General features: G+C 29.0%; 1 protein-coding gene across 1 annotated transcript; it reads left to right on the top strand.

Annotated features, from left to right (window-relative positions):
• Nucleotides 1-4,911: 4,911 nt before the first annotated feature.
• Nucleotides 4,912-7,550, top strand: LOC133702939 (small ribosomal subunit protein uS10c-like). The gene is made up of 4 exons (XM_062127278.1): nucleotides 4,912-5,351; nucleotides 5,497-5,556; nucleotides 6,146-6,478; nucleotides 7,195-7,550. The coding sequence occupies exons 1-3, from the start codon at nucleotides 5,103-5,105 to the stop codon at nucleotides 6,455-6,457; spliced, it is 621 nt and encodes a 206-aa protein (XP_061983262.1). The 5' UTR covers nucleotides 4,912-5,102; the 3' UTR covers nucleotides 6,458-6,478; nucleotides 7,195-7,550.
• Nucleotides 7,551-22,789: the final 15,239 nt, after the last annotated feature.

Genomic DNA, 22,789 nt, shown 5'->3' with positions numbered 1-22,789 from the left:
AACTCTAAATTGCAATTTTTTTCTCTTTAATTGAGTGCTTGATTGATCTCAAAATTATTTCTAACCTTTTTATATATGCTCTGGCTTAGTTCTTGCTTTTAAAAAATTCATTATTTGTCTAGTTTTACCCCTAATTGTGTTTTTTCTTTTCTTTTTTTTTATTTTTTTTTGTATTTCGATTATTTTTTCACAATTGTCTTTTTTGAAAAAATCTATCAAGTTTTGTCTACAAAATATTTTGATATAATTTTTTTTGTTGTTTTTAAAAGGTGTAAAAGTTGAGTTATGACACCTATAATACAAAAAATAGAATCCATAAAAGCATTATGCAATAACATATCCATAAAAAACAAGAGCATAAAGATAAAACATATTATTTAACCCTTTTTATCTCAAAACACTTCAAGGTTAATCCAAGAGCATGTAAAACAATTTCCTAACCTCAAAATAATCTTAAGTCATCCTAAAACATTTAAAAAATAAATTAAAAAACCCAATTATTTTCTAAGTGATCTCTTTTTCGATCATTTAGAAAGTTGGAACTATTGTCAACAAATTCTCCATATAAGGATGAATAAATGGACTCTAAGATTGTTCGATTACGTGGTCGGAATAGATTTCATCAAAATTTTCTCTCTCCTTGATTCTTTCTCATACCTCTACATCTAGGGATCAATTTTTAAAACAAATAAAGTTTAAGATCCAGGCATGCAAAATCCAGCAACCACAACGAATGTATTTACAAAAACACTAAGTTGAAAACTATTTTTCCTTTTCCTTTTAGTTTTAGTTTTCCTTTTCTTTTTCTTTTTTCTTTTTCTTTTTCTTTTTCTTTTCCAATAAAAAACTAGGAAACATGTTCATTTGTTGAGATGGAAGATATATTTTTCATAAAATATATATATCAAGATTACAATTATTTTCATAAAAAATCAAAAGTATAATTTATAATATGCATCTTAATATCTTATATTTGTGATAATCCAATTAAAGAATATTTATTTTATTTTAATTAAAAATTATCATGAAAAAGTTATATTGTTAACTAAAAAAAATAGATTTGTAATAAAAATTAAATTTATGACAATAACTTGATAGGATAATCTTTTGCATTGCTAAAAAATGCTTGGTAAAAAATTTATATTTTTCACATCGTTTTTTTTTATTTGAAAAAGAATGGAATATTTTTAAAGAACAACTATAAAGAACCTTTAAAATGTGTTTTTCATACTCAGTACAAATTTAGAAAATTATTTTTCCAGTTATTAAAATGAAGAAATATTGCATTTGAATAGGAAGTTCTGGTTTTTCTTTTATGACTCTAGTTTTTTAAAGAAAATTAGTAGTATTACTTTGTTTTCAAATAGCCCCTTAAAGAATATTTTACTATAGCTAGTCCATATTGTCTCATTAACAAAACACCTAAAATGTTTTAGTGTTTTTCCTCTAGCACTCCACAAAAAACATTGTTTACTAGAATAATGTTTTTTTTTGTGCTCTAGTTTTATTTTTTTACTTAATCCTTTAATAATGTATTTATTATAAATTATCATAGTCTCGACAAAATATCCTTTCATTTGGTTGGTTCTTGATTTTGTAAAATTCTATTTGATTTTTTTTTTTACAAGATTGAAAGTTAGGGGACCAAAATTGAAAGTTAAGGGACCAAAATTGAATAACCCTATTATAAGAATATCGATCCCTCCACTTTTTTGCTAAATTTTGCATAGGGTTTTTATCGAAGCTCTTTTTGGTCCTTTTATTTTGGGGTCAAATATTTTGGTTCAAGATTTTATTTTGTTTTCATTTTGATTTCTTGATTTGAGAGAGGAGAGAAAAAGTCACCGAAAAACGATGAAAAAGAGAGAAAGTTTCCGGTTGACCAAGATTCTGACAATGAAAAAAGTCATTTTTAGTTTCAACTAACTCATTACAACAATATCTAAATCATGTGGGGGAATCACTGTTCCCCCACACATATTTCACTGTGGATTACAACAGTAATCCACAGTGATTCTTCTCCCTATTTGTTTTTTGTTTTTTTTGTTAACTTTTTCCTTTTTTCATTTTTTTTGTTTTTTTCAAATTTTTTTTTTCAACTTTCCTATTTTTCTTTTTTTTTCATTTATTTATTTTTCCAAAATTATTTTTGTTGATTTTACCTTTTAAATATTGACCTGGTTAAAATTTTTGCTTTGTAATTTTTTTCTTTAAAATACTGTGAATTGCTATGATGTTTTTCCACATAGTTTTTCTATTTTATTTCTTTATTTTTTAAAATTATATTTGTCGATTTTTTTTAATATTGAGCTGATTGAGAATTTGGTTTTGTAATTTTTTTTCTTTAAAACATTGTTGATTGCTACAGTGTTTCTCCGCATAGTTTTTTTCCCCTCCAAAATTATCTTTTTTTATTTTATTTTTTAATATTGAGCTGGTTAAAAATTATAGTTACAATATGTTAGGAAAGCACTGTAACTTTTTTAAAAAATTACTGTTGATTGCTACAGTGTTTTTTCCCACATAGTTTTTTTTTGTTTTTATAATGTTTTTTCCTAAAATTATCTTTGTTAATTTTATTTTTTAAATATTAAGCTGGTTAAGAATTGCAATTACGAGTAAATACAAGTTTTTCCTCACAAAATACTATGAATTGATATAGTTTTTCCTCACATGGTTTTCTTCCAGTTTCTTTTATGTTTTATTTTTTTGTGATATTTTTTTCCAAAATTATCTTCGTCGATTTTATTTTTTTTAATATTGAGTTGGTTAGAATTTAACTTTGTAATAAAGCTTAATCATGTGGGGAAAACATTGTAGCTTTGCTCATAAAACATTGTGAATTGCTACAGTGTCTCTCCGCATGGTTTTTTTTTATAATTTTTTTCAAATTATCTTTTTTAATTTTATTTTTTTTAATATTGAGTTGTTTGTAAATTATAATTACAAGTAATTACAAATAAGACTAAATCATGTAGGGAAGCATTGTAGCTTTCATCACAAAATACTGTGAATTGCTACAGTGTTTCCAACATGATTTTTTTTTGTGTTTGTTTTGTTATTTTTTTTTTCTAAAATTATCTCTGTCGATTTTTTTTTAATATTGAGCTAATTAAGAATTTAGCTTTGTAATTTTTTTCTTTAAAACACTGTGAATTGTTGCAGTGTTTTTCCATGTAATTTTTTTATGATTTTTTCCAAAATTATCTTTGTTACTTTTTTTTTTTGAATATTGAGTTGGTTAAGAATTATAATTACAATAAAACTAAATTATATGAGGAAAGCGTTGTAGTTTTTCTCACAAAACACTGTGAATTGCTACAATATTTCTCTAAATGGTTTTTTATTTTATTTTATTGGGAAAAGCGTTATAGTTTTCCTCACAAAACATTGTCAAATGCTACAACGTTTTTTCTCATGGGTTTTTTCCTTCCAAAATTATCTTTGTTGGGTTTTTTTTAATATTAAGTTGGTAGAGAATTTAGCTTTGTAATTTTTTTTTCTTTTTATTAACTGAAAAGTTAAATCATGTGACGAAAGCACTGTATTTTTCCTCACAAAACACGGTAAATTGCTACAAATCATTTTGTTCAGTCTCTAAGTTTTTGATCACCAACACAACTTTTTTTTTCGTTATGAAATATTTGCTCCATCATACATTTAATTTCTATTACTTATCTAGCGTTGGTTCACAATTATAACGCTATCAAGTGCTTGTTTTATAAGCTCGCGGCAGCGCGCGGGCATGTCATCTCGTTTTAATGAAAGAAGTTCCATAGAGGTTTTCTCTATCCATTATCTTACCTGAAAAAATAGATTGAATCCAAGGAAGTTTTTTCATTCAGATTGACTTTGCGTTTTGAATCAATTTTTTTCAAGTTCAAGACCACAAACGAGTTTTTTTAAGGCATCTAGAGTGTTTTTAGGTGTTTTCATGTGAAACATAGGTTTGAAAAATAAGTTTTAAGGTTTAAGAAATTAGACCATATTTTTTTACCACCACTATAATGATCAGAATATTGGTTTTTGTGAATGATGCATTGTCTGCCTAGCCATCACTGTTATTTTAGTTAGCTTAAAACAAAATGATAATAATTTTAAGAATCTCTAAGTTTTTGATTGATAATCTAATTTATTATTATAACTTATTTTTTCTTGTACAATGCTATCATTATAAAGTTAAGAAAAATGATTATAAAGGTGAAAATATCATTCTTTTTTCTTGTATATCTTTTTTTTTTCAAATAGGTACTATAAGCCTTTTGATATCAAAAAGTATGTGAATTAATAAATAAATAAATAAGATACATGGATATTACTTTTTAATCTCTAAAAAAGCTTTTAGGCCAAGAAGCTAATAAAAAAACTTTATGATTTTAAAAAATTATTACATACCAAAACATATTAAAATATTTTTTTATAAGAAAATGTAATTTCATTAATACTAAAAATAATATAGAGTCATTAAGATTTGCATAAAACTCAAGTAAACAATTGGTCCTTTTGTTAATTTGAATGACATAGTAAACTCTTTGAAATTCCTAAACACATGCTCGCAAAAACTAAGCGTAGACGAGCGGTTAATAGGCCTTGATATAGTAAAAAACAACACTCACATAAATATAAAACTAACACATGTTAAGCAATGAGTGAAGATAATAAATTTGCAGTATAGAAGCATAAAGCTATAAAATAAAGAGTAGCTTTTATTATTTCCAAATTATTTCTTTTCTTCATATGATCCTTCCGATCATTATTATCTTCAAACATATTAGATGCTTGGAAAATAAATCCCAGGTCCTTTCCTCCGGGGGAAGGACGACGACCTGTGTGTGGCTGTCTGTCCTGGATGAGTTTGGTAAGGGCTAAGCCCATGCGAAAGAATAAAGTCGGTGTGCAGCCACGCCAGATCAGGTGTGGGCTTTAAGTGGATCCCAAGACGAGAACAAAATTATTTATAAAAATGTGAAAAACAATTGGATAATCCAAGTCCAATAAACAGGTAGAGGGGTTCACGCAGGCAGGAGCACAACAAAAAGATAAGAAGAAGAAGAAGAAGAGAGAGGAGTGGCCACTTGATAGATTGATTCAAAAAACAAAAAATGATGTCTGCATCTTCATTCACTACAACGTTAATCCCTTCTCTTACGACTTCTTCTTCATTTCCTTGTAAAACAACAAAGCTCTCGACTTCTTGTTTTTCTTTTAACAACAATGTCTTGAAGACTACCCTTAAACCCTCCTCCCTTTCAACGTGTAGAGTTTTTGCTGCTCCTGAAGCTTTGGATTCTCAAACCACTCTAGACCCACTTCCAGATATCCTTGACGGACCTGAATCTGATACCTTTCAGGTCTCTCTCTAACTCTCTCCTCTCACTCTCAACAATCAAGTATAGTTTACATTATGAAGAGAACGAGTTCTCTGCTTTCCTGTGATGAAAAAAATACATCAATATTATCTTTACTCAATTCACTTGTTAATCCTGGATCTTGTAGGTTGGAGATTCTGAGACTCCCAGTCATCAATCAGTCAGCATTGCTGCAGATGCAGACATGGTATATATTTCTACCTGCCTTATTGTTTTAGATATTGTCACAGAATGTAGAAAATTAATGAGCTTGTGTCCCTTGGGGTATTCTTAGCTTGTGTTGTTGTTGTTGTATTACTACTATCTGGGATACCAAAATACTTCAACAGTTAGATATGTAGTTTATTTCCCAATTTATTTCTATCCTCAATAATCAATGAATCAAAAGTAATTTTAGTAAGAGTGCTTGTTTTCATAATGTTTTCCATGTTGAAATATTTACCCATAACACTTATTGTTTTGTGCTAAGTAAGAGTGCATGTCCTCCAAACTCAACCCTCTGTTCGGCTGCTTATGAAGTTTCTCCTGGCTGGTGGGAAGTAACATTATTTCTGGGTTATAACTTTATAGGATTTGCTCCAAATGGCAGCTTTTCTTTGATATACACGCCTTGAGTGAGCCTACTTGTTCAAATATCTTTGCATCTGTGGTCAATTGATGCCTGAATGACCCTCATCTTATTCCTTATGATCTTTTATTTTGGCCTCCCTTAACTATGTAATCACTCTTCATATCACATGCATAGAGTTTTCATTTTGTCTTCATGTTGCTTATAGATGGCACCGAAGCAGAAAATTAGAATCAAGCTAAGATCTTTTTGGGTCAAATTGATCGAGGACTCCTGCAAGCAGATAATGGATGCTGCAAGGACCACCAATGCGAAGACCATGGGTCCTGTGCCATTACCAACCAAGAAGCGTGTTTACTGTGTTCTTAAATCCCCCCATGTGCACAAGGATGCAAGGTTCCATTTTGAGATTCGAACCCATCAACGTCTTATAGATATTCTGTACCCAACTGCACAAACAATAGATTCATTGATGCAACTTGACCTTCCTGCTGGAGTTGATGTGGAGGTCAAGCTCTGAAGTTAGTGAATCTGCAGTTAGGTAAACTTCATGACACTTTTTAGTTGCTCCATGTCACTTTCTTAGCAACAACTTGGCTTTTCTCCATAAACCAGTATCTGTTTTTTTTGCCCCCCCCCCCCCCCCCCCTCTTATTTTTCATTATGGATGCAATGCTATGACATATGAAGTATTTAACAACCTCATCACTCACCTTGATGTTTCCTGGATCTCTTACACGATTACTAATGTGAATGGTGCACTGTTTATTTTAAAAGAAGAAATATTATTTATGGCAAGTGCGAAGTAACAACTGCAATGAATTTCATGAATCTATTGCAGGGTTTTTATTTTAAAAACATTTTCATAATTAGATGCTTGGACAAAAGCATTCTGACACATTCTTATTGGTCATGGTTTGGATTTAATTATGTTAGTTTCTCAACAATGAAACCCTCAACCCCATAACTGGTACTTTCTATTATAAATCCCATCTTTTGTGCATTGTTTTATGCTGGTTCATTCTTTGCGGGGCTGTGCTTGAAACTGGAGAATGGTTAATGACCTCAATCATCTACATTGCTTTGCATTTTTTATTATTTCATCTTCTGCACTACTGTTCCTCTTCAGATAGCTAGTCTAACGTAATATTCTCATTGATATTGTAGCTATGGTAACTTTAACATTTTGTTCTGAGGTCTCTGTTTCAGCATATTTTCTTTATTTTGATTCCCTCTTCTTGATTTAACTTTTAACAGTTCCTGATGTGTATGAAATGAACATTGTTGTACTTGGTGCTGGATTTCTTCCTAGAAGACTAGGCTAAGAAAAGTTGATGTTTCATTCAAGCCAGTGGAAGGTGATTGCATGAACAAGATTGTGAAGATTGTTTGCCCATCCATCAACGGTTTCTTTTACCCCTTTCCCTTCTGGTTGGTTGATTTTGTAAGCAATATTATGCATGAAAAGTCACCAATGCTGGCCAGATATTGGTAGTGAAATGTAGGTGTATAGAGCTTTTCTGTCTCTGTTTTTTAGGTTCTGATTTATGTTTTCATTTATTCAAACCTAACAGCTAATGAATCAATCAACCTCAATTTATTTCCCTTTCTAATTCAAGCGCTCTTTTGTCTCTTTGTACAGCGCATGTGTGAATTTCATTCATTAGTTGTCTTTAATCTGCAAAGCATGCTGGGAATGACCTCAGTAAACAATTTTTTTGTTTCAGCACATTATTTCATTTACTACTGGGTAAGTTACTTGTGCATTCCAGAGGTCTTATTAACATTGGATTTTTGTCTGAATTCTTAAATAGCGCATATATAATAGTGCCTGGAGTTTTATGTCAAGGTAAAATTTTAGTCCCTCCATAGTTATTCTATTTTTTTTATGTCAGGGGAACTTAGGATTTTTGGTGCATTAGTATGATGGAGAAAAACAAAGCAAAAGCCATTATGGAAACACAACCTCTATAAAATAAGAAACAATTACACCACTCTGTTAGCAAAATTAATTTCATTAGGAAGTTATCGAACACTATAAGAAAGATCATGCCATTTAATACAACTATCTCAAATGGTCTTCTCTTTTCGAGTTTTGGGACTAAGATTAGCTGTTGCTGATCTTCCTCAAACTCCTCTTTAGAATCTGAGTCAATAATTGAATGGGCCATTACAACCTCATTCAAGTAGCCAAACGGGTAAGTTCCCTATAATGGCTACTTTTTTGCTCATTTTCCCATTATCTTTTTCATACCAAGCGGCATTGTTTATAAGGATATAGATAGCAATTTATTTGTTTCCGATGAACCTCTATCTAATATCTCATTGCATCCTCTCTAGAGTTAACTTGTTGCACTCCTGTTCTTTTATAGCTATAGGGAGTCCTAAATTGGAGTGCATAGCTGCCTATGGTTTTTCTTGGGTTGCTAACAATTCTGGTTAAGTTAGCTAATGTTACCTCTTGTTTTGTTCTATAAAGTGCTTATGAAATTGTGCTTTTATTTCCTCTCAACTATTGATTGAATTGGGGAGCATTATAGAGAACCAATGGAAGGTAGTTTTGGTTAATGACTAACCAAACAACCTTACTTTTATGAAGGGATTACCAACACCACCACCACTCAAATATGTGAATTTAGCATCACGTTCCTTTGTTGACACTTGTATTCCCTAGAGAACTACTTAAAAATCAACAATTTTTATTCTTTTGGGAATTAGATAAAGTTGATCAACCATTCAAGGTATGGGCAATGGTATATTGGTTGTGTTATAGGTCTAATATCTAGCTATCATCCTGCTATATGTCCACTATCTAGCCTCATTTATCACAAATGTTAGGCTAGTTTAATCATATCGATCCTTTCCTTGATTGCTGGTCAGTAACAGGTCCTCGAGGCATAGGATTATTGATATTACCTTAATTGACCAAGAGTCATGATCAACTAAGAGAAAATAATTGGCTATATTAGCTAGAGTTTGTGTAATCAACTAGAAGGTTTAGTCCTGTTCTGAGTAAGAGCTCTTAATAAATTAAATTGATTAGTGTTATAAATTAGTTAGGATTTATATGGTTATTAATAAGGAGATAAGATAGTGTTCAATTTGTATTAGGATTTATCATTTAATCTTCTTATTTAATATGAATAAATCTATATAGGATTGGATTTAAGTATTTGCATAGAACTCTAGTATTGAAGCAATATATATAGGCCATTAGCTATTAGGAAAAAGGGTTAGCCTTATACAAGCACTTTCAACACAATTTATCATTCTTTTTAGTTTTTATTACTTTCTTTCACTAATTTTTTTCTTTTTTTTAAATTCCAGCAAGTTTATTTTCTTTTTTTTAAAACACTTACTTTCTTCTATATGTGATGATGGATGAAACATATAACTTTTTGAAGGTTTGAGGGTTGGTATCTCTATATTTTATTTGATTTTGCAAGGCTAATACCTGATTATGCTCATGATTCAATTTCTAGTTATAGTTGGAAACAAGAAATGAAAAGCAAGTAGCCTAATTAACCAAAAACTATTTTTCTTGGTCAACATATTAGCATGCCCAATGGAAAAGACTTAGGTTGCGTTTGGCTATGAGGTAGAGGTTGTGTTTCTTCAAAAACGCACTGAGCAAATGTTTGGTTAAAGAAAAAAAGTTGTTTACTGTGCATGGGTCCCACAATAAATTGCATGCGAAACATAGGCAGATGGAAAGCAGAAAAATGCTGCTTTCTCGCGCGGCTCTCAATTCTATCATGCCACATTGTTCACTGAACAGTGTATCATGCCTCCACAATTCACTGAACAGTGGAGCATGTGAACAGTGTGAATTGCACTGTTCACGTGAAATTCTTTTTTTTTTTGTTTCAGTGTGTTAATTTTTTTAACATTTTTTTTTAAAAAACACTAGTATAAAGTGAATTAATTAAATTCACTCGCATTGTAATATCAAATTTATACCTAATAATATTTTATCTACGCTAAAAAAATTATGAAAACTGTAATTTTTATCGGATGAATTTTGTACGTAATGGAATTATAAATAGTTTAATGGAATAATAAAAAGTATTTTTTATTTCAGATGTAATAGGAGTAATTAATTCTACAATATTTAAATTTAAAACCATTCATATTAATATATATTTTTTTAAATTATTTTATAACCTTAATTTCAAAAGCATTATTAACCAAACACATTAAACTATCTTTTCTTCAACCTTAATTTCAACCACAGTTTTAACCAAACACCTATTTTTTTCAAACCAACCTTAACTAAAAGTACTTTTTATAAAACAACTTTTTCCAAACCACAACCACAACAACTACCGCAATACCAAACACACTCTTAATATTTATTTTATTAACCAAAAAATATGCCACTAAATAAGAATACAATAAAATCATTGTTGTTACACTTGATGAACAATGAGTTCAAGAGATATGGATGGTAAGGAGCTTGATATTTCATCTCCACGTAACCTTATGGATCAACTAGGGTTAGAAGTAGCATGACAGGGCCTTTAACATCAAACTCACCCCTGCAACATAGAACTCTATTTGGACATGGTTTTACATGCAATTGTTTATGTTTCCACCTCTTTTAATGTCATTAATACCAACTATGGATGTGTATATAGGTGTATTTATGTATCAAACATAATCACACATACACACCCCCCCTCTTATATGGACTAGATAGTGTTATAATATGCTTATAATTAGTTGTGACAACTGTTAACCAGCCAATAACGATAGCTCTTAAAAAAATATTCTTTTATTAGCTTTTAAACCTTTCTAACACTGATATGAGGGTCACCTAAATGGAGATGAAGAGCACAAAACACAACTTACCATAACAATATCATGGAAGCTAATATGAACTATGCATGCCATATTTGATTAATTGAATAATGAATTATGGCAAAGCAAGTATGGAGTTCCTCAAGCTTATATATTGGAAGGCATATCCTAGAAAGTTCTATAGCTATAATCACTATAGTAGGGGTGTTTTAAACTAATATTCTTCATATAGTGGAATATATGTCAATATATTAGATACAACAACAAACCTAAACATGATAGCCTTTAATACATTAATTCCCCTGTAAATATATAGGCAACGACAAGCCAATTGTATGGCCCGACAATCCTATTATCATATGCAACAACTTATTATTAGGTAATGCTATATAAGCTATTTTACAATAGGGAAACTTGAATCCCTTTTGTACGGGGTTAGAAATTAGATGAATAGTAACACCTGTAACAATTGCTTATATCCTAAATGGGTTAACAAGTTGCACCTAATTCCTAGAGGAATAAGGATTGCAAATTTTAAGCAATTCTCTACGGAAAATAATCAATCAACAAGGAAACACATCACCAAATTCACAAACTAATATGACAATGAGGCATCGAATCTTTTCATAAAGCTAATGTTGTTTAGTTCATCAATAATAATAATAATAAAAAGGTTTATATTGGTTTTCTACTCTTCCACCAAACTTCATCAATAATTAAAAAGAGGTAGAGACTCACTTAAACAATCACTTATACATGAAAAAACTCAAAGTGATATTGGTTAACTTAGTCAGGATTGTCCATGACCCAATGAGTCAATTAAAAGTTAATGTCCTTGGATTTAAGATGTTAAAAACTTAGTGCATTGCAGCTATTATAGAGTATAAGTACGTTAAACTTATTTTAGAAATGATGTAATGGAACATGAAGTGGTTTGTAGAATCCATATACTTAAACATCTATGCCTAATAGGTGATATTGTTTCTTAAAAGGTGATGTTGGTAAAAAAAAAAAAACCACTCAGAGGAATATATTTATTTAGCTATTTAAACAATGCCATGAGCATGCATTCCCTAATTGATTAAAAGTCAAATGAGAAGTTTGAGAACATTTAACAACTCATATTAATAATTGAAATAGAAGAATGAAGATCATTTGAGATTGTGATATTAAAAATGCTGAAAGGTTATTAAATCTGAGATTGTGATATTAAAAAAGCTTAGAGAGGGTATTAAATCTAGTAGCATAGATATATAGGCTATCAAAGTGGTTGAAAAAAATGAGTAATATTTAACATAAAAAGAACTTAGAAAAATCTTTAATCAATTGACATGTGTGGGGAAAATTAAGCTCTTTGGCAATCATATCATCCCAACTACTAACCAAATTAAGGGAAATAAGTATTATAAGTGGCATGGAACTAATAGTTGTGTTGTCTTAAAAAATTTGTTTTCTAGACAAAAAGATGAAAATGGATAACCATCCATTCCCCCAATACAACAACAATATTGACTATCTTTAAGGCAGAAGAGCATGTCTATAAGGGAGAGCTATAAAATTTATGACTTAATCAACTATGACATAGGTTAGAATTGGTCACAAATGCTAGTATTGAGAAAAGATATATAAATCATAAAAAAAATAAAAAGGCGATTTCAAAAATCTAGGATATGCTATATAATGAAGTATATAGATGTCTTACCTACCATATAACTTTACCAAAAGGGAAAGACTTAGGGTACATGGTGTAACAAGTAGTAACTTGGTGACAGACCAAAATATTTAGGCCTAAAAAACTAGCTAACAATGATTGGCATAAACACCAGTCAGGATAGAAATCATCTAAACTCAGTGATTAAAAGGATGATAATTTTATTGTAACAACCAATATCTCTTACATTTGAAAATGATATGGAAATAAAGATGGTTGTCCAAAGCCTAAATTAGGATAATAGAATGCCTAAACACTTTAGTAAGGGGATATGGTGTATAGGCATACATCTTGCTAAAGATAAAGTTTTGAATGTTAAACAGATCAATAAAATAGCTATTAACAAATAACCTTAAGCACTATTCAAGATACTAACAAGAGGCACCTAAAATTGATTAGTGTTAGATAAAATTTCTCATATCTTGTGTAGACAAACAAAAGTACCAATTAGAGGTTGATTTTTATAAAAGACAAAATCACAAGAGATATAAAAACCTTGAAGAAAATAGTGAAAAGATGTCATACCTCTACACCATCTTCATCTTAGGAGGTTATAATATACCATGATGTATTAAGGAGATAGATTACTGAAAAAATCTTCAGAAAAGTAGATAAAATAATAATTAAGATAATGAAGAAGTTTGTGAAAAGTAATCATCCAAAAGTTAAAAAACATAAAAATTAAAACTAGTGCCAAAGTAAAACTAGAGGTCAAATAACAATGATACAAAGTCATCCAATGTGTTAGTCCAATGTATAAGGAGTTTGAATAAAAGAAACAAGCATCTTAACATTAATCTAAGTCATCATCAATACAATAGAATAAGAAGATAACATTAGCTCTTTAATAATAACAACAAGAGAATATTGCTAAACAAGCCATCCTGAAAAAAAGAAAATATCTGATAAAAAAAAAGCAACTCTAACAATAGTTAAGGACAACAAAAATATTCAGACTTTAAATGAACCTATAGGGTATGAAATGACTTTGATAGATGCTCTCATCTAAATAAAAGACTCGGTAGGAAAATAAGCAACATTATTGTCAATATTAATGGCTTATTGGTTATTGGTATGGTTGATGAAGGTGTGAAAACTCTTCTTAATGATAATATACAATAGAAAGAAAAAGGAAAGAAACTAAATTTCTCAATTCTAATACAATAACTAGAAAAACATAGTGCTTTAAAAGATAAGAGAGGAAATACATTTTGATGTAGAAGCAAGAAAACATGAGAAAATTACGTCTATAAACATAGTTCTCACTTTGCCATACTCATTTGAAGTCAAACCTCGCCAACTGCTTTATTTAGATAATGATTATGAAGATAATGTAGAAAAAAATATAGACATCATTGAAATCAACTAATTATAACCAATGATCGACTAACATTCGAGTCTTGCATTTCCTAAGTCAATATTGTCTATAAGTTACCATTTGAAACCTTTGTACACTATAGTAAATTTCAACAATGTATCAATATAGAGGGTTCTAGTCGATAATGATGTATCACTCAATATTATATCTCTAACCTTGATCTCCAAGATTGATCATAATAGAACTGACATAGTCTTATTAGAATTGGTTTTATCATATTTTAGAGAAGGTATCAGAGACATTGTGGGTTGTTATAAATGGAAGAAAAGATGAGTTACAACGCTTTACTTAGATGAGATAGGTTACACGTTAAAATATATGTCATCGTCCTTACTTCAAGATTTATTTTTTTTAGTTACTAGATGGATCAACTAAAATAGTTAAAATACACAATAAATAATTTATGGTTCATTCAGTGATGGTAGATGCATGGTTATACATTGATGACATAGTCCTAGTTCAATTCATGGGCATGAATAATATAGGTCACTTTATTGACTTCTCAGTAAGTAAAAAGAATACATATAGGAAAACTAATAGTAGATTTTGCGAAGCCAAATAACCTGTAACTAGAACGTAATGGCTAAAAATTTAAAATACAAGACATTTAAGATTTTGGGAAATTAATTTGAGCTATGGATAACCAGTTTTGAGCTAACATTTGTTGCTTGACCTATACTTTGTCAATTATCAACAAAATACTTGTAAAGTTTAATTTTGGTGTTGAAAGACGCGTCTTAAGGTCTTAATCAAAAGAAATACTTTCCAATTTACATCTTAACAATTTCATTTCAATTGTGAGATACACAAAGATAAAATCACTAAAATTTGTGAAGTGATCTCAAAACATGAAAATAGATTTATTGAAGAATTTTCATTGAAGTTCTTTATAAAAGATGATGCATGTCTTTTCATGGTCTTTATAAGAACATGCATATTTAGGTCCACTAGGGGTAATATTGCTTAAAGAAGTTTATTGTGATGATGATAGTCAAGTAATGAAAAATCTCTGATAAGGATATTGCCACATGATGTGCATAACTTAAGGAGTTAAAGGGCAGTTTTGTTTAAAATAGTCTATGAAAATAAATGATTTGATAAACTTCTTTATAATTTGAGCATCAATTCACTATCAAGACAAGACGATGAGTAGGCAATGACCCTATGATACCACCTTTAAGAGGTAAGATTGGCTGGAGGTAAAGTCACGATTAAAAAAAAAAGGTAGTTGATCTTTTTTGAATGGTCAAAAAGACAAATATTTATTGCTAAGAACAAAATGGTAATGATCACTACAAAAATCCAGGTCGTGTATTTATATCCAAGCAAAACATTTGCATATGAAAAATTTGAGTGAGCTAGTGAATCAAATGACCAAAAAAGTTGATTTAGAAAAATAGCAATCCTTGCCATCATTGAAAAAGATGGATCATTAAAGAGAAATAGGGCTCTATATTTCAAAATAAGTAAAGATGCATGCATGACATCCAACCCTATAGCATTTTCAAAAACTTTGAATTTTTCACTCTATAAAATGATCATTTGAAAAAGATAAAAAAAATTCTTTGAGTTCATCACTCTATAAAATGACAAGTTAAGTCTTTTCGTGATTTTGAGTCTAAGAAAAGACTTACAAATTTTTCTAAAAAAAATTGTTCATGTAAATTTAAAATCCATGCGAGTCTTTCAAATCCTAAATTCAAAGATTTCAACATTTTGAGGTAGGTCACCTCTCAAATGACCAACTTCAACGTTTTAAGGTAGATTGCTTCTTAAATGATCATTTTCAATATTTCAAGAAAGTTCAACTCTCAAATGACTAATTTCAACGTTTTGAGATAGGTCTCCTTTTAAATGATCAATTTCAATGTTTTGAGGTAGTTCGCCTCTCAAATGATTATTTTCAACGTTTTAACGAAAGTCGCCTCTCAAATGACTAATACGTTTCGAGGAATGTCACCTCACAAATGACCAATTTCAAAATTTCATTGTTTCAAGGTAGGTTACCTCTCAAATGACCAATTTCAACATTTCGAGGAAGGTTGCCTCATAAACGATCAATTTCAAATTTTTAATGTTTTATGAGGTAGATCGCCTCAAAAAATAATTGTTTTCAAATTTTTAACATTTCAAGAAGCATGTCACCTCTTAAAGGACTAATTTCAAAGGTTTACAAGGATAATCACCTCATAATTTTCAAATTCAAAAATTCCCTAATCAAGTTTCCTTTTAAACTTTGACATTTTTCAAAAATCCTTTCCAAAGAAAATCTTTTCTTTACAAGATTACTACATAGCATCTATGAAAAGTACTTTTTATAATACTTTATATCATAAACATTACAGAGAGGTAGTTGTTGTAACTCAATTTTAAACTATTTTTTCAAAAACAATGAGAAACAACAAAAATTTCAATGTATATATATTTTTAAACATCCGCATCGTTTAAAAAAAAAATTCTAAGATTAAAAAAAATAAAAACAAAAATGGGCAAAGCAACTAAAAGCATAAAGAAAGAAAATAAGGGACCAAAGTGAAACCAAGTTGCTTGTGGATAAAGCAATTAAAATAAATAGACAAAATAATTTGGCCTTTAAATACTGAAAAATCATGGCAAAAAAAAAGATAATACAATAAAATAATAACATACCAGAAAATACAAGAAAGAGACTCTCTCTCCTACTCACTTAAAAACCCGTAAAGCATTCCTAATCAACTGGTGTGTGTGTGCGTGTATGTGTGTGTGTTTCCTCTTTTTCCCCACTCCCATAAATATAGCATACTAAACATAACTTCATATTCAGCTTTTAAAAAAGGCAGAGAGCCCTCACCTTCGTGTAAAACACCAAAGCTAACCCTTTGATTTCTTTCCTTTCTAGTGACCACTCAACTCCTAACCTACCGTCACATCTAGCCTTACAAACCATTAAGCTGAAGACCACTATTGACTCTCATACACACATAGAGACTCCTACATATTCAAGAAAAAAATGAGAGAAATGCTTTATATATATATATATATATATATATATATATATATATATATATATATATATTCAATAAACATATTTATCTCCTTTAAAATACCTAATTGAACACATACAAACCAATCTCTCTCTGTGTCTCTCACTATGAAAATCAAAACCACACTAAAAAGATAAAGGACAATGACCACCATACTTTCCAGCTAGTTAGTTACTATTCACAAGTCCTCCTACCAATATAAATAGACTGACAATGGATAAGAGAAAAAACACCAGTCCTCTCTTCCATCTGAACCAACAATGCTACCAAGACTTTTAGCCAACATAACCATCCTTTATTAGTGAAAACAATAATAACTGAGTGGGAGAAGAGATAGGAGATCGAGAATAAAAAATAGTAGAGAGAGAAACAAAGTCGAGAGAAAAAAAGAAAAGAGGGAGAGACCAGAATTTTTGTGTGCTTGTGTTCTTCCTTTTTGGTTGCCTTTAGTTACACCTCTAGAATAGATGTGAAGAGGAAGAGGAGATCCACTCAATCCACCAGGTGTCATGGATGGTGGCATGTAAAACCCATACGCCACCACTATTCCTGTAACACTAGTTCACTTCAAACATTTTCCTTGTTTGATCTTAGTAGCTCCAATCTACTTCCAATACTCTGAAAAGTCCATTTTTGGATTTTTGATGTGTTTGTTGTGATCATTATTTGATATATGATAATGATTTTGTAAATATATATGATTGTAGGGTGTGTGAGTTAATTAGTGAGAGGCATGTGTGTGTGTGATGCATTATTTTTATTTTTTTGCAAGTCTTAGATAAATGGATATAAAAAAATGGAAAATATTAGAAAAAAATAACAGCATTTTTTTTATTTATATCATGGCCAAGCATAACAAAAAAAAGGACTAAAAATATTTTCTTTACATGATTTGGCATTTAATAAAATACCATGTTTAACACTTTAAAAAATAAAAAAAATACTTATTTCTTTGGAATATTTTCAAAAATATTTTTTGCATGTATTTTTGGGTTTAATAACAAGTTCATTGATCACATTAAAATCTTGATCTAAATTAAATGACCTTTGGGTCTACATACTCAAAAACCAAAAACTCGTCATTCTTAAATAAATTGGGTTTTCATATGGTAAATGATATTTGTTTTTTAATAAAAGAGTCAAAGCCTATTTTTATTGCTTTTGTGGGTTTAAAACCCATTTGAAAATTCAATAAAATTTTTTTTTGAGGTAAATAGACTCACAATGAGTTGTTATCTCAAGTATAAAAGAAATATAGTTTCTGAATCTCAAATAAACTTGGAATTATTCATTAACATCAGAGTTAGGAATACTAACACTAGGATTAACAATAACTTTAAACCCTAATATTTATTGGTGCTAGGGTCAAGAATATTAGACCTTTTGCAAAATTACTTACCAACACCAAGGTTGGAATCATTTATTAGTTGAATATTTATTGATGCTAGAATCAAGAATATTATAGGTAGACCATTAATAACATAACACAATAAACCTTTAGAAATTTAAGACAAAACCAACAATGCAACATTCCTTAAGTAGGACGCTTTAGAGGTAACAATATCTTTCTTTTAGCGTAACTAGTCTTAAACTATAAAATCTTTATTGACCAGTTAAGGTTTTCTAGTGACCATAATACGATATAGAGACTCCATAACTAAGACATTTCCCTTAAAAGAATAAGATACTAGATATTTTTTCTTTTTTCTTTTTTTTTTTAAGTCGTCGCAATGTCGGGTAGCAACAATATGTTTCCTAACTACTATTTTCTCCATATATAATATGTTATAGAATCTTATTCAAAGTAGGACTTGATCTTTTATTTAATCTCGTGAACTATTATATTTATGCTCAATTGCCTTTTCCTATTGATCATGTTCTCTATCTCTTATAGACTATCATGACTCCTAGTTTCCTTGGTTAATCACTTTCTAATTTCACTGGTTGATTTTGACTCTTTTTAGACCTGGTAAATTTCACTATTATTAATCAATTTTAGCATTTCTTTCCATGTTTAATAGTAAACAACAACTATTCTTAGTTGATACATGAATGCTTATTTTTGGTATAAGAGTAATAATAGTTGTTCACTTTAAAAATCAATGGAAAAAACTAAAACCGATCATCAACAAGTAAAAATAGATTTTGAAATAATGTTCACATGGATTCCAAGATAATAATAAGAAAATCCTAGGAATTATATATATATATATATATATATATATATATATATATATATATATAAAGTGATATCAAGATATCAAGAATACCTTTTAATTTATCATTAATAAAATATTAAATCTATTTAATAAAATCTAAGAAAAGTACATACAATTTAATTAAAGAAAAAAATAATTAATTACTTACAACAATTGAGTTCATATATCATATCACTTAGAGAATAAACATAAATCTATTACATAACAAAATAAAATAAAATATTACACAAAATTATACATACGAATCAAAATTAATGTTAAATACAATTCAAAAAGGAATCTCTTTATTAATTTTATTAAACTAAGTAGTTATACAAAAGAGACACCAATTAATACCAATTCATCAACTAAAAGATATGATATTGAGATGAATTTGCACATTAATTTATAAAAGTACTGTAAAATTAATTAAAAATTTTAAGAAATTATACAACACAAATCATTTTTTTTTAAAAAAATAGCCTACTATCCGAGGTTTTAATTTCATTAACCAAATTTCTATAAATGCCTATTTAATAGGGTACTAGTCCCAAACCAGAAAACTAGTTCTATTAATCTCCTATTTCTAGAGCGCTAGTCTTAGCACCAGGAAGCTGGTTCAATCAATAGCCCTTTCACAGGGCACCAATTCCAAATCAAGTAGCTAATTCAACCAATAGCCTGTTCACAGGGCACCGGTCCTAAACCAGAGAAACAAGTTTAACCAATAATCCATTCATAAGGTACCAATCCTGAATAAAGAGTTAATTCAACCAATAACTCATTCACAAGGTAATAGTTCCAAACGAGGAAAATTAGTTTAATCATTAGCTCATTCACAGGGCACCCGTCTCGAACAAAAAAAAAACAGGTTCAACCAATAGCCTATTCATAAGGCACGAGTCCCGAAATAGAGAAACAAGTTCAACCATTAGCTTATTCACAATGCACTAATCCCAAACTAGGGAGCTAATTCAACCAATATTCATGTAATAAACATGCATAAAAAAGATTTTGACATGCAATGTACAAGAGACTTTAAAATAATTTTTTAAGGTGTTAAGCACCTACTTGAAGTCTAACTTTGCTGGTCATCCATTGTTGTTGTTTAATGCCTACGGTCTCACCTATATCAACAAGTACACTTTATTAATTTCAAGTTTTGTCCATGTATATACACACTTTTCTTTTCTATTTCCTCAATAATTCAAAATTTTCAATTAAGAACAACTTGAAACAATAGTTAACAATTTACAAATTCCAAGTGGTTAAACATGATTGACTTAAAATATTTTTTTTGTATTTTGATTACACCTAGAGTTATAGAACTTGTTTTATATGTGGTTTCTTTCTTTAAAAATCTCAAACATAGTTCTACAAGTTTTATGAAGATGACTAAACCTAGTTTTGTCATCCACATGACTAAATGCATAAATTGATTTAGACCCTTATTCAGTTTTTATCTCATATCTAGTTTTGTCACTCTAATTTAGACAAGTTCAGTTGAGTTCAAAAAATAACATCTATGTCTATAACTTTTATGAATGAAACTACTCAAATTCTATCATCTTATGATCCTAACCTTATTAGAGAAACCGAAAGACAAGCTATCCAATTTTTAATTTCTAAGTTTAATAAGTATCTACTTATTTCCCATTTATTTTCCATTATTTTTAGCGACCATAATAAATAATAGCTTCATTTATCATCATTTAACATAATTTTGAACCCATTAACCTCATCAAATCCTTTCTCTAAAATAAAAACTCTCTACTAACCCATTTTTTATTCATCACTTATATCAAATATCATCATTCTATATATATATATATATATAAACAAAAATTCTATATTCAACTTCATAAACTATAAACCTCTGTCAAATACTCTAGTAACTCAACCATTCAAGAAAAAACACAAAACAAGATTTTAATGTTTTTAGTGTGGATTTTTTTGTAAGATTTTAGCTTACTCTCTTCTCCCTCTTTTCTCCTCTTATCAACTCCAAGAATTTCTAGAGAATTCTTCACTATTTATAGATATATTTTTTCTTATTTGCATCTTGCCTCCTTTTATTTTTTTTATTTGCACATTAGACCTTTATGTTTTCTTAATTTCTATATTAATCCTTCATATTTTCTCTTTTTTTTTACATTGACCCCACCATTTCTCTTATTTATACATTTTCCCCATAAACACCTTAATTTGTTGTTTTTTTCATCTCTCTCATTAAAACTCCCATTTGATTCAATTAATTTGTTCAATTTAACCCTTTCACTAATCAATTACATTGTTAATATTTAGTAACTTTGAATCTTTTCATTTAAGAGTTAACACAGAAATTTCCAACCAAAAGTGTATTTTATTTTGATAGAAAATAATTTCTCTAACCATATTTACCACTTTAATTTACAACTTTAATTCTTCTCTTCCTTCTTTTCATTTTACTATTTTAATTTCAATATAAGATTTTTATCCGAGGATTTATAAATGAGGATCTAAGTTAATGATTGATTGATTAAGTCCTATTCCAAATAAATATCTTTAGTAGTTATTGTTGGTGAATTTTGTGGTATATTTGGAAGTTCCAACACATATAATTGTTAGGATAAGACGCGGTTGAGTATGAATTATAAATTGTTCTAAGATTCATATTGTAGAATCTTTATCTACTATAAATAATTTGTATAGGACTAGAACTTTTACTTAACATGAAACTCAATCTTTGTAACACTATACATTACCCTTTTACTTTTTATCCTATTAAACCAAGTTAAGAATTTTATGCTTTGCTTGTTTACTATTTATCATTGATTGAAATGAATTAAATCAAAGGTACACACATTTTGCATTCTTGTTTCAATTTAAATTCTTAATTAGTATTGATCTATTTCAAAATTGAATACATAATTTTAATTTTTTATTAGTAAAAGGTTTATTGAAAAATAATACAGATGTAAATGCTATATAATTTAACTTTTATATACCATCATAATTTTTTAAATAATTACCTTTTTTAAAGAATTAGAATTCTTTTTTTTTTTTAATGACCATGGTGTTAAATTTATGACTTAAGCTTACAACTAGTGAAAAACAATAGGTAAAAATCTTAATTTAAAGTTTTGATATAAAATTTTTTCTTACTTTCTCTTTCTCTTAAAGAATTATTATTCTATTGAAATTTTATTTTTTCAATTTGATACGGTAATTATTTTTGGCATATCTTTTTAAGATTTTAAAAAGTTTACAATAAAGTGAGTTTCGTAATATGCCAGATCAATATATTTGGGTTATATCTCAGGTCTTGAATATCCAAGACTAACTAATTCTACTTCTAGAGCAATTATATAAATTATTCATATATGAAGTAATGCTTTCCCTGCATTTATATAGATGTATAAAACATCTCTTAAGGAACTTATCATACTTACCATCTTATTAATGATATATAAAGGATATTTATCTCTCATCAGTATCACCGAAAGTAATGGACTTTTCAATTTTTTTTTGAAAATGACAAGGTTAATGAGTATAAATACCTCCTGAACCTACTATGTAGCAGTTTAGAATATTTTTATTTCATAAGAGCATGCATATATTTCAGAGTATTAATTACCCTGAGAAACAAGAGTAAGCATCATTTGTTTTTGTAATTCAAGTCTTTTTTAAGTTATTTTTTATTTTTTTTATAAAGATACTGATTTTATTATTGAATGATCTTTAAATTAATTTGACGCTTCTT

Source organism: Populus nigra, chromosome 9, assembly GCF_951802175.1.
Source record: "Populus nigra chromosome 9, ddPopNigr1.1, whole genome shotgun sequence".
In the NCBI taxonomy this organism is placed as follows: domain Eukaryota; kingdom Viridiplantae; phylum Streptophyta; class Magnoliopsida; order Malpighiales; family Salicaceae; genus Populus; species Populus nigra.
This window is presented reverse-complemented; position numbering and strand designations above follow the sequence as displayed.

Coding starts and splice junctions, on each gene's coding strand:
- LOC133702939 (XM_062127278.1), top strand. CDS start 5,103: ATGATGTCTGCATCTTCATTCACTACAACGTTAATCCCTTCTCTTACG. Junction 5,352..5,496: donor CTGAATCTGATACCTTTCAG/GTCTCTCTCTAA, acceptor TGGATCTTGTAG/GTTGGAGATTCTGAGACTCC. Junction 5,557..6,145: donor TTGCTGCAGATGCAGACATG/GTATATATTTCT, acceptor TGTTGCTTATAG/ATGGCACCGAAGCAGAAAAT.